General features: G+C 28.8%; 2 protein-coding genes across 3 annotated transcripts in view; one reads left to right on the forward strand and one right to left on the reverse strand.

Moving 5' to 3' along the window:
- The first annotated feature begins 548 nt into the window (after nucleotides 1–548).
- The window catches only part of wdp (Leucine rich repeat protein windpipe), a 75,320-nt gene continuing 62,251 nt past the window's right edge, over nucleotides 549–13,617 (forward strand). Inside the window, exon 1 of one of the 2 annotated variants that reach the window (XM_087414847.1) lies at nucleotides 549–1,181. The gene's annotated coding sequence lies outside the window, so the exon portion shown is untranslated. The remainder of the gene's footprint in view (nucleotides 1,182–13,617) is intronic. The other variant, XM_087414846.1, reaches the window with a different exon arrangement.
- LOC105145091 (Type III alcohol dehydrogenase) lies at nucleotides 9,216–13,365 on the reverse strand. Its single transcript, XM_011054445.2, has 8 exons — nucleotides 13,146–13,365; nucleotides 12,413–12,521; nucleotides 11,598–11,861; nucleotides 11,126–11,358; nucleotides 10,818–11,051; nucleotides 10,225–10,387; nucleotides 9,564–9,845; nucleotides 9,216–9,418 (listed from the first exon to the last, which is right to left on the reverse strand). The coding sequence occupies exons 1-8, from the start codon at nucleotides 13,196–13,198 to the stop codon at nucleotides 9,335–9,337; spliced, it is 1,422 nt and encodes a 473-aa protein (XP_011052747.1). The 5' UTR covers nucleotides 13,199–13,365; the 3' UTR covers nucleotides 9,216–9,334.

Consider the following 13,617-nt stretch of genomic DNA (forward strand, 5'->3'; position numbering starts at 1 on the left):
AGACGCGTATAACGCGAGATTTCCTCGATCGAAACTCAGGTATAAGTATTTTATGCAAGCAATGATAAGACGCGAGCAGTTATATCGCCTGGGGGGTCGATTGTGTATCTTGAAATGAGATAAAAATTACAGAAATGGACAAATTTATTGATCAATGAACTTCTAAATATTAATTTGCTCACTTTTGTAATTTTTGGCTGCTTCCTTTTAGGAGATACAATCGGTACTAAACGTCGTTCTATCTCTGATATTCAAAGAATGACGAAGATAAAACGATACTTGTGTCGATTGTGTATTGTTAAATAAAAGCAACCTTTATCTCATTTCAAGACACAATTGATCGCCTGAACGTCGTACTTCACGAAATGATATTTTGGCGACATTTCAACATATCCTTCAATTTTCCTTCGAGTTTCAATCTACATGTTTGCTAATGTTTGCGACATGAGACGATATAATCGCCATGAATTTCCTCGATGATTCAAAGTGCGGAGAGTGGACGAAAGTACGTGCGGGGTAGCAACAGGTGTAGCATCGCCGCGACGCGGACGGTAGCCACGCTTGTCGCGTGAAGTTGACTGCGCAATCAACGAATCTCCGCCATTTCAAATTTGTCCGTTGCACTATTGCGTACTAGAGTCATTACGGGCGCGTCGCGGGTGGTTCGCACGAGCGAGATTTTCGCGTGTTATTCCTCCATTACGATTTAAGGAGGCGCTCTTTGCGATTAGCAGTTTTACGCGATCAATGAGAGTGTTGTGTATGTCGTTATGAATATCGTACGGTAGTGGTATGTGAACGATATCGACTATCTTTTGTTTCGCGAAACAGAGTTGTGTCGCGAGTGGTTCGCACGAGTGAGATTTCTGCGTGTTATTCCTCCATTACGATTTAAGGAGGCGCTCTTTGCGATTAGCAGTTTTACGCGATCAACGGGAGTGTTGTGTACGTCGTTATGTGTATCATGCAATAGCGATATGTGAACGATATCAGCTATTCCTGCTCCGCGAAATGGAGTTGTGTCGCGTGTGTCGGTGTGTACAGTGTGTGTGTGTGTGTGTGTGTGTGTGCAGATTAATACTAGGAATTTGAAGCAACGACGAAGAGAGAGAGAGAGAGAGAGAGAGAAAGAGAGAGGAGAAAGCCCAGGATGGCATCAGGCAACGGCAGAGCAACCGTGGGTGAGTCTCTTCTAATTGAGGGTTAGATCGTTGTAATTTCGCTGAGCTCGGATTCGAATACTATAAGAACGCAATAATGATCCTTATTTTCGAAGAAATAAATCGCAATATGCGATGTAAGGTATCTTAATTCTCACGTGGCTGTAGCGTTAGAAATTGTGCGCGCGCGCGCGTGTATGTGTGTATGAGTCTCAACGAACGCTTATAATAGCATGAGATCTAGTTACAATTTATGTATTTACACGAAAAAAATTTATGTATTTTTTTTTATTTTATTTTATGTTGAGAAACTAGAATATTTGCTAGAATATATTTTAATATTTTTAAATAATATTTAATGTATAAAAAGAAGAGCATAAAAAAACCATTGCACAAGTTATAGTTTGTGATATTTATTATCATTACATTAATTAAAACATTAAACGTTTTGGCCACAATCTGGCCAGCCTCAGTAAATTCACAATATTCTTAAAACGTTAGTTACATATAGCTGACATTAAATTCAATCGTCATATGATATAATTATATAAACGTGTTTTTTCATACGTGAAGATGTCTCGTTCAATAATGTCACATATGAAAGAACACGTTTATATAATTATATCATACGACGATTGAATTTAATGTCAGTTATATGTAACTCTGCGTTTTAAGAATATTGTGAATTTACTGAGGATGGCCAGATTGTGGCCGAAACGTCTAATGTTTTAATTAATGTAATGATAATTAAATATCACAAATTATAACTTGTGCGGTGATTTTTTATGCTCTTCTTTTTATACGTTTTGAATTATAACCACATTCGTTTTTATGATGTATTTTAATATTTAATATATTTAATATTTAAATATTTGAAATTGTGGAAGACAAAATTTAAAATTATTTAATAATATATATAAACAATATTATTTAAATAAACAAGTAAATTAAGCGATTAGGTTTACTTATCTAATTTTGTAAAAATTAATTTATCTAAATAACTTTTTAAAATTAATACGGTTCTTTTTATTTTATTTGAAAGGAGTAAATAAAAAATTTGACATGTGTAGTATTTATTTTTTGGGACATATTTTTGGGGATTGCTTTTGATATTTGGATACATTTATATTATACAGATTAATATTTCAACTCCGCTGTGCTGCGCATCAGACTTGTGAATCGTAAATTGTTTTAATTTTAAAGTAATGACTTTGTGAAAAAAAATTATATCAGATGCATGTGATAACCTTTTTTTATTGAATATCACCATTAATAAAATAAAATTTTTTAAAATAATAAATATCGTATATTATGGTAATAGATTTTATACTATTTATTTTAATGAAGTAATTAATATTTGAATGTCTTTTATTTCTATAATTATAATTTATCTAGAGAGCGAATGTTTATATTGCGAATATCATTGAAATAATTATATCTCACAAATCATTGCTTTGGAATGAATGAGCTATGCTGCAGATTAATTATTAGATATATAAATATTATTAATTATCATGTACATAAATATTAGCAATTATTTATATAGATATTACTGTATGCATACAGTATACTAACGTATTTTAATTAACTTAAACATATAAATTACTCTATTTAAAATTATACAGGGTGTCATTAAATTACGGCATCTTCAATCTTGAGCAGATAGAATGAACTAAACTGAGTCGAAAAGTCCTCTACCATTTTGCGATTTTCGCAATAGTTAACGAGATATTAATTATTAAAATGGTTAACGAGATATTAATTATTAAAAATCGTTAAATATTGGTTTTCAATAATTTTTTACTCAAATACTATCAATTTTACAAAAAAAAAAACACCAAGAGATAAAAATTATTTATTTTCTTCTTATAAAGTTCTGAAAATTTTTTCAGAATTTTTTAATACCGTATTTTTTCTTTCTTTATGGTGATAAAAATAAAAAAATGCAATACTAAAAAGTTAATAAAAAATTCTGAAAAAATTCTTATAGTTCTATGAGAAGAAGATAAATGATTTTTTTGTAAAGTTGATAATATTTGGGTAAAAAATTATTGAAAATTAATATTCAGCGATTTTTAGTTTAATTAATATCTCGTTAACCATTACGAAAATCGCAAAATAATAGAGGACTTTTCGACTCAATTTAGTTTGCTCTATTTATTCAGAATAGGTAATTTGCCGTAATTTAATGATATCCTGTATAAGGTAATGCCATGATCGCACTTAATTCACTCATCAAAAAAAATATTATTACTTATATAGTTTTACCTATTTATTTATTACTTGTTACACATGTCTCTATTGTAATCTGATTATTTTTAAATTATTAATTACAAAAAACAGTATCAATATAATTTTTTATTTGTTTTTGAGAATTAATTTGACACTCTAGTCTTGCGAAACCATTAGACTTATTTTTATCAGAAATGATAGTGCAGAAGGAATGATGAGTCCTCCTTTGTCAGACAAAGCGAATAATAGAGCAAGGAAAATCCTATTTTTATATAAGTAATAAGAATATACTACAATTAATCATAAAAGATAAAATAAGAAAAATTTAAATATTTGGAAATGAAGACTTTGAAAAATATATAAAATACACGATATCTCATGATATTAGACTTGTATGAAAAGGTTGAGTTTCTCATAATTCTTATATTCTCTTTTCTTTATTACGCAGCAAATTAATATAAAAAGAATATGTTAGATTAATATGTAATACCAATCTAACGAGAAATTTTTCAAAGGTATATATGTAAAAATAAACTGAATATGCGGGAGGGTAACATGCTCGCAAATTGCGAGTTCTTATATTTTTTTTAATTATTATTGTTTATTTAATACAAATATAATTAAATACAAAAATAATCAATAAATAATGGGAGTTTTTAATGGGAAAGAATCTACAAAACTTGCGCTTGATTATCCGCGATGATTTTCATTAGTCTTGTTATTTCTTAATTCTTTTGTATTGTAAAGATTGAAAGTCTGTTTTAATTATTTATTACTCATTTTCGCAAACAGTAAAATCTATTTTATTTGCAAAACTCTCACAACGTCTAACGTCTTATCTCCACACAGAATACTTTATCCGAGGAATATTCTGGGATATTCTTAGGACTTGGAATGTTTTTTGCTTGTCTTTAAAGTATGTCTTGGAGGTCTATTCTATATAGGTTTACATATGCGGTCATATTGCGAAATTATAACATATGTTATCCAGATAAAAGTCATATAAATAATAATCGTTAAAATTTTATTCTGCGAGCCATGTCCGTAGAAAATAATATGTTATGATAAGTCTAAACTATTCTAATTTCAATCTTTAAAAACAAAACAATAATCAGCTAAAGGCAAATACATAATGTCGCTATGACTATTTGAATCTTTCTAAAATGCTCACATACGAGTAGTGCAAAAATTTTGTATCGGATCGTAAATTCAAATCGTTTGATTGCAATTGAATATTCAGCATTTCCAATATGAGTTTTTATTCAGTTGTTTTTCTGTGTCCAAGATTTTTATATCCTCCCAAAATCATGACTATGTTCTAATCTATGCTGTGATCACAGATTCATAAGACGTTTTTCTATTAATGTGATTGTTGTCTTCTTTGATTTTCGTTTTCAATAAACGTCCCACATAGGTTGCATTACAGTCTCGACATTGTATTTTATACATGACATTTTTATTAGAGCTTGATGAGAGAATATCTTTATGGCCTTTGATAATGCTATTTATTCAATCCAATATATTCCAATATATTCCATTTAGATAATTCAATTTATTCAAAATTTATAACATAGATTAACATTCATATACTTTGATTACATTCATATTTTTGAATTTCTCAGATATTAAAGGCAAATAGGGTACCGTGAACCAACTTTTACTTGCAGTTTCATCCTCTTTATCACTGTCAATCTGTTTTGATATCTGTTTATTGATTTATTTAAAAGATTTCAATTTAGAATGTATTACACTAAATATGAACTCAATTGGGTAGTTATTTTCCAAGAATATATTGACTATTAATTCTACATTTTTAGGATGATATTTTGGATGTGACAGCAAAACGGCCCTATCTAACCAATTACTAGGCCTTTCTTTTGTGCTAGCGGATGGAGAGAATGGTAATTGATAAACCTGCCCGAAAATGTCTGTTTGTGAAACCAATCAAATTCTATTATATTATCGTTCTTTATTAAAGTAATATCGAGAAAATTCAATTTATCTCTTTCCATTTCTGTAATGTAAATTTAATTTTTAAATGCAATAAATTAAAAGTATTAAGAACTTTATTGATAGAATCATACGGGACTGCTATTGTGATATCATCTACATCTCATGTAAAAAGATGTATCAATTCTCAAATTCTCCAACGCTTTATTCTCTAAATACATTCAAGCACCAAATCTGACTGGAGAAAGCGGAGATTCCATATGGGGGAGTATCGAACTTCCGCCTATAAGTTTTATGATTGAAGGTGAAATAAGTTGAATTAAATATCAATTGCACCACTATTCCTAAAAATTCATTTTTAGGAATATTAGTTTTTTTAGCCTTGTGTTCCCATTTTTCCGCTAAACAATCAATAGCCAAATCTATTGGGATAGTGAACAGTGATATAACGTCTAATGAGATCAGAACATGCTCTTCGTCAATAAATTTATCATTCAATTTATTCATTACCATAAAACTATTGTCTATATGACTCTTTGGTTTGGGAACACATTGGCTCATAGAATCTTGTAAAAAAGAAGCCAATGGATATAGAGAGCTGTGTAAGAAACAATTATTTTAAACTTTACTGCATACCCTCTTTATGAATCTTAGGAAATGCATAGGCTCTCGGTAATGTCCCATCACTACAATACAATTTTCTGTATGTTGTGAGCTGGAAATGTATTCCTGTCTTTCCCAATTTTTCAATATAACCTGTGTCTTTTTTATAAGACTTGACGGTGGCTTTTTGTTCATCAAAATATATGTATCCGTATCTAGTAACATATATTGTTAACACTACATATATAATCGTCTTCAGGGCAATAGTAGGTAATGTTCTCTTTGTTAGCTCTGATAAAAATGATATTAGGATTCTCTTTGACAAAAAGATAAGTAACTTTCGTTAGGCGTGATAATGTCTGATTATTTGAATTATTATTATGTAAGGATGAAGCTATGTTTTTTCTCAATGATAAGTATGCAACGATTCCTGACTGTAATTTTTACATATAACGATAATCTATTTATATATATATATATATATATATATATATATTAGGTGTTGGAATTAATTCGTAGCGTTTTACAAGTGATGGGAAGTACTTTCATTAATGTATTTTTTAATGCTCATGTGAAATAAATAACATTCTTTCATTAAAAAACGCTACGAATTAATTCCAACACCTAATATATATACTTCTTCTATGTTTTTAATAAACCCTGCAATTTTTTTTAGTATCATTCGAAGATAAAGCAAATCTGTTTCCTAATTGTAACAGGCATTGAATTTTTATTAGTATCGTAAAATATATTACTAAGGTTTTTAAACTACTTATTTTTGACACTATCCAACGAATATTGAATATTTTCTATTATAAAATTGGTTGGATGTATACAAATTTCTACTGCTTTTTTACCCCGATGAAAATTTTTCTCAGAATTTTTCATATAACTTTTTAGAATTTCTATATAATTTTTCAGAATTTTTCTATAATTTTATAACTTTCTCACATTTTTCATACGAATTGAAACATTTCTCAGAAAATTTACATCTTTTCTCAGAATTTTTCATATATGTTAATTATGAAATATCGTAAGATTTTTAAGATTTGTTGTAAGTATAATTTCTGATGAAATATTACAAAATCTAAAAAATTTAAAAATACTTTTTAAAAATTATGGGATGAGAAATTTCAGAATATTTCAGAATTCACTTGTATGAGAAGTTCTGAGAAAAGATATAAATTTCTGAATATTTCTGAGTATTTCTAAAAAATATTCCAATTCGTATAAAATTATGAGAAAAATTTTCAGCAATCTATGATGAAATCAAAGGATCACAAGAATAAACATTCAGATTTTTTTCTTGAGAATTTTTTTATTGACTGTGTATGCGCTGTAATAATGAATCGGTTTAACATTATTTAGTTTCTCCTCATTTTGTTTAATATATTGCGTAATAGCCATTGCATTTTTTTGCCTATTCTTATATGTTCTTGTTGAGATAGCCATTGGAAATAAGTATTTTGTTTGTAGAAAAATGAATCACAGATGTGAACAGGAATCCATGAAATCTGTCTAGGTAGCTTAAATGTTTGTGTTCTAGAAAAATATAGTGATCTAAATGCATCATTCAATTCAACATTTAATATCTTTTTAATGAACATATCTCTCGCTTTTGAATATTTTATATTTGAGTCCGGATGTACGAATTTAATATTACATTTATAAATACTAAATAAATGTTGTGGAGTTATGTTTTTATACAATATTATTTTGAATTATGTACTCCAAGGACAAAGTATCAGTTTTAAGAATTTTATTATACGAATATTTAAAAGCGATCAAGAATGTCGCAATCAAGTAGATTCGAATATATCATCAATCTAATCATTCCTGGGTAAAAATTAAAATGGTCTAATCTTAGTTCTTCTTGTACGTGGCGATAGTAATTTGAATTCGGAGAAACATTTTGTACTCAATAAAAATACAGAATATATATGAACATATAGTACAAATAAATGCGTTTTTATATTGTATTTGCCGACACGCAGGTTTGATACATTATAAATGATACGATAAATGAATGTTCTAGTCTGCATTACATTTTCTTTAGCATTCATTGATAGTTTCATCACAATTCATTCTATTTTTCAATACGTTTATTAATTTTTTTATATAATTGGAGTATATACTTACTTTTGAATTTTTTTTTAAATGTTCTAATTTAGTTAAGCAATTAATTGCTTTACATATGTTGTCTTTGTATCGCCTTTTAAGGTAAAATAGTCTCAAGTCCAATAGAATTTTACTTCTTTCTTTTCTTCTTCCTTTAGTTAATTTCTCAGGATTCTTAGGATCTCTACCAAGTGCTTATGAAATATCTAAGCGGCTAATACATATAATGAATTTTTCATCACAATGTTTGCATATTGCTTTGTTACTCAATTTCGTGTAATGTTCACATATCCAGCGACGAGCTGGAATCAAATTGTCTTCTGCTTCTGTCTCTGCCAACCGCTGTGTGGAATATTAGTAATCACAGATGGTTCCTTCTCTACAATTTTCTTGTTAGGTCAATACCAGAGAATGGAAATAACTCGTTTTACTTGTAACAAAGTCACAGTTACAAGTTACTTTTTAGATAACAGTACTGGTAATTGTATTACTTTTTTTTTGTTAACTGTAACGGTAACTTAGTTATATTTTTTTGATAACTGTAACGAATTTTACAGTTACTTTTTATCGTTACTTGGCACACGATTGGACATGGTTCGATTAGACACAATCTACTCATAGCATTTGGGACTAGAAAGCCTCTAGGCACTCGTCTGCTGTGATTGGTGGTCGATTTAAAAAAAAATAACGAAAAAGTAACGAAGAATTAATTTTTCAAGTAATGGTAACTGTAATGAGTTACTTTAAAAAATCAATAACTAATAACTGTAATTAGTTACTTTTTATACTCAGTAATGAGTAACTATAAGTTGTTACTTTTAAAAAGTAACTTTCAAGTTTTAATTAAAAAAAAAAATTTGTCATCCTACGATAATTTTTCGCGAAGTTATCGTTAATCTAATTTTATTAACTTTTTGCCCAAAATTTTTCTATGCCATAATTTTTTTGAACAGTGTATATATATATATATATATATATATATATATAGATTTATATAAACTAATTAAAAACATACATATTTGTTATTAGGTGCGCAACTAAGTTCTCGCTGTTATTTTGATGCAAATGCCATCAAAATAACAGCGAGAACTTAGTTGCGCGCCTAATATATATGTATATGTAATATTTACATTTAACAACAATTACTTAATCTTTTAGCTAAATCTAATTTTTATGTTTTCTTATAAATTCTATTGTTTTTTGTATAAAAATAATTATTACAATTTCATTTATATACAATTAATAAAACGTTAATTTTTATAAATATTAAATTAATAAATGGTAAATGAATTTTCGAATAATTGTGTAAGATCCTCCTCTGATTGTTCACGTGGCGCCAATTTCGTGATACGATGCTAGAAGAAAAGAGGAGATAAATTTTAATATGGTTTTTAATGGCGTTTTTACCTAGATAATGTATTGATCATTATATTACATTTTATATTAATTATATATAATATTTTCATTTAATAAAGAATATATGTACTGAATATTATTTACCTGAGGTAAAGTGCCTTGGACTAACGTAGGAATATCTTCTTTTTTGAAACCGAGTTCTGTCAAACCGTTTTCGATTTTCATAAGGTGCATATATTCCTTTACAATATCGGCCAAAATTTTGCCCGCGTCAGCCTGCTTAGCATTTTTAACATCCGCTCCGAGCAATTCTGCAGCTTCCAGATGCCTATCTGGACATGCACTTCCGGTGAAAGAAAACACTGCTGGTGCGGATATCACCACGGATAGACCATGAGGAATTATGGAATGATCATTGCTGTATCCCTTAAATATAGTAAAAATTTAATAAAAATATCAAAGAATTTTAAATAATTTAATACATAACAATTATTTACTATACAATAATTAATAATTTGATAAGATAGAGCTAGGAAGATATAGTATATAATTTTACAAATGTATTCTAAATAAGAGATAAAGTGTGTGGAGATTTCTCTCGAGAAAGGGAGAAGAGAGAAGTCATATTTTTATAATGCTACTTGGAAAGCTATTGTAATCAAATATTTTTCTACTTTTTAAATAAAAGTTGTTTAAATATTTGCAATAAATATATAGAAGTTTAAATGTAAATTAAATTTTGTATTTAAGTAAATTAAGATTATTGATTATAAAAAGAGTATATGAATTCAAGTTCTTAATTTACCTTTGGTTGGAAATTTCGAACATTTCCACTTATAGGATACGAAAGTCCATGACAAAGATGAACACCAGCATTTCCGAAACCAACGCCTGCCATTGTACTTGCTAAATGCATATGACTTCTCGCTTCCAAGTCTTCTTGATTATAAACTGCTCGCTCAAAGTATCTATGTAAAAAATTACATATTCATTTATGAATAAACAATATTTATTACAAAAAAAAATAAGTTTTCGAAAATTAAACTATGTACTTTCTTTAAAGCCAGTTATTTTAAAACAAAATTTTTAATGTTCTCAACATTTTTCCAATTTTATGATATAAATTATATTTAATTTATGTCATATTGGTGGAAAATTAAGATATCAAAATTTTTTAAGCGGTTTCTGTTGTTTGAAAGAGACAATTTTTGTTTTTGTAAAATTAATGTAATTATTTTGAAATCAATTAGAATGACTTTATATTTTAATATGATTTTATAATTTTACTTTTGGCTTGATAAAAATTAACTTATTATTTATCTGGAAATCCCTGGTTCAAAATATGTACGCAAATATTGAATATGCAATTTTGCACAAGATAATTGACTGATTAATTACTTGCGCATAACTTGGAGAGCATATCGCGCCCAGACATCGCTGACAGGATTGCTGCCTTGATAAGCTGGTCTCAAAATTGGATTTGATGGGCATGGTGTTCTCTCTGTATAGGGTATCGCCGTGAAAGATTCCAAAGCGTGACAGAGCACATCGAAACCAGAGTAAGCACATACTCTCTCCGGCAAAGTCAGAGTATGCTTGGGATCGATGATTCCTAGTGTAGGACGTAGAGATCTGTAATAAAATAGTTGATAAATTAATATTTTTTTATATCTTCTTTCTATCCAATGATTTATACTGAACGTTACCTGTTAGCGATCCCTGTTTTGGCCTTTAGCGGTCGATAATCGAAGATAGATACTCCAGTTGTCTCAGAACCGGTACCGGAGGTTGTCGGAACGGCGATAAGTGGTTTCAGAGGTACTCGAATCGGTTTACCTTTTCCGATCGGTGCGTTTACGTAATCCAAAAATTCGGCATTTGGATCGCAGCTATATAGATTTGCCGCTTTACAAGTATCCATCACGGAACCACCACCAACCTGCGAATTAATAATAAAAAAAATAATATATGATTATATAATAATTAATAATAAATATATATTTTATTAATTATATTATTACATATAATAGAAATACAGGTTCATTTAATGATTATTATTGTACAATATACACATAATTGATACAAAAAGAGAATATAATTTAATTTATATAGGTATATGTTTTACAAAGAATATGATAGTATTAATGTTCTTTCTTATCGCGTTTGTTGCATACGTACCGCTACAAAAGCGTCAAAATTTTCACGCTTGGCAAACTCGATTGAATCTTGTAAGCTTTGTTCGGTTGGTTCCACTCGTACTTGATCGTAAATCTCGAATTGAATGCCATATTTGGAAAGGCTGTCAATAGCAGTTTTTACAGGGGCTAAGTTTATCAAATTAGGATCAGTCATCAGACATGTTTTCTTCGCTCCTAAATTTTGTATGTCCATTCCTAACTCTCTTGTTACTCCTACTCCATATCGCACCGTAGAACAGGCCATCTAAAATTTCACGTAATTTTTAATAATTAACATTATACATAAATTACGACATTATCACATTTTAATTGTCAAACGTTTCAATGATATAAAGAAAAAAGTAAATTACTGAAATGAATTCAAGAATTATGTTTAAAAAATTTTTGGTTTTATATTTGTGAGATACGTGTATTGTTTTTTGTATATATAATTAGTCGGATCTAATTTTTAAAATAGAGAGGGAGAGAGAGAAAGAGGGGAAAGGAAGAGAGAGAGGGAGAGAGAGAGAGAAAGATATCTTATCTTCATCATATCTAATCTTTAAATAATAATTTCTAATTTTACGAAATAGCTTTGTTAAAATCTGTTGTTGCACCTACGATATATTTAGATTATTATTAGAAATGTGGCATTGAATATGATTATTGTAAAAACGTTATCTTAACTGAATGCACAACGTATGTGAGAAGCTTTTGATTTCATAATCGTGGAATCTGCGATAAAATCAATGCATTTAATTTATGTTTTAAGGAGAATTCTTATAAATAGTTTCCCTGTCTTCATATAAATTTTACCTCGAAAGCATATTCCTTATCGGTCGTAATATTTGCTGCAGTGCTTCGTGTTTTTCCATGATCCCATACGCTAGTAGCTCCTGGATTTCCGTGCGCTGGACATTTGCATCTAAAAATCCAGAACAGTTTAACTTTCACGTTCAATATACTTCTATTCTTTCATCCAAATAAATCCATCGAGAAACGTCATCGAGCTAATGTGCGCTACTTTAACGGATTATAAATATGCGTAGATTGTGATAGATTGTCACTGATGTTACATTCCATTCTCATATTTCTTACGTTTCTTATATAATATTTTTACAAAATACAGGCGAAAATTATTTCCACTGCTTTAATGATATAAAACAGGAGTCTAAATGTACTTTGCTTATATCTTTTTAATACTTTTTAAGAAGGAAGGTAAATAAAAATATAATAAAGATGATATTTTGATGGAAAGGATTATTTGTGTTGCGAGAACTAATTTTAATTATAAAAACTCAAATGTTCTTTTTTTAGCAGTTATTATATATTTAATTTTAAGTAATATTTATTTGTTATTAATTATAGCACGATTACTCAGTTTAGTTCTCTTTACTTTGATTTAAAAACATAATGTATTTTTACATAAAATTTATCATATTGATTTATTTATGATAGAGAGCATAATTAAAATACTTGGCTATTTATTTGATAACATTGCTACTATATTAATTTTTTCCAAATAACAATTATACTGTAGTTTACTTACGACTGAGATGAAATGACTTGCAGAAGTTCAATGACGCGTCGCCTCGGTAACATTTTAAATACTTGTTAGGAGTGATTGTCTAAAAAAATAGCAAAGTAGTGGTGGTTGGAACAAATTTTAACAGGTCTTTTGATTGAAAATATTGTGGAGTGACGTTCTCGACAAACTCTCGTACTGTACTCTCGTACTCTTGGTATCACGATCAGTTCATATTCCCCTTCCACTAAGACCTGTTTACCAGTTAAGCTTTTGATGAGGTGGCTCTGTTATCCATGTGTTCGTATTCATATGTGAACAGGGCTGTATCAATAGAACGTGTATTAATAGAGCTACGTTTTGTAGTGCTACTTGCTTTCTATCATTCAATTTAAAAGATCATTTCCGAAATTTCGATGTTTAAAGCAAAAATTCAAACATTTAAATTAAATGAAATTTATTGAATCGAATATTACAAAAAGAATGTTACAAAAAA

The sequence above is a fragment of the Acromyrmex echinatior genome, chromosome 16, assembly GCF_024713525.1.
Source record: "Acromyrmex echinatior isolate Ae372 chromosome 16, ASM2471352v2, whole genome shotgun sequence".
Classification (NCBI taxonomy): Eukaryota; Metazoa; Arthropoda; class Insecta; order Hymenoptera; family Formicidae; genus Acromyrmex; species Acromyrmex echinatior.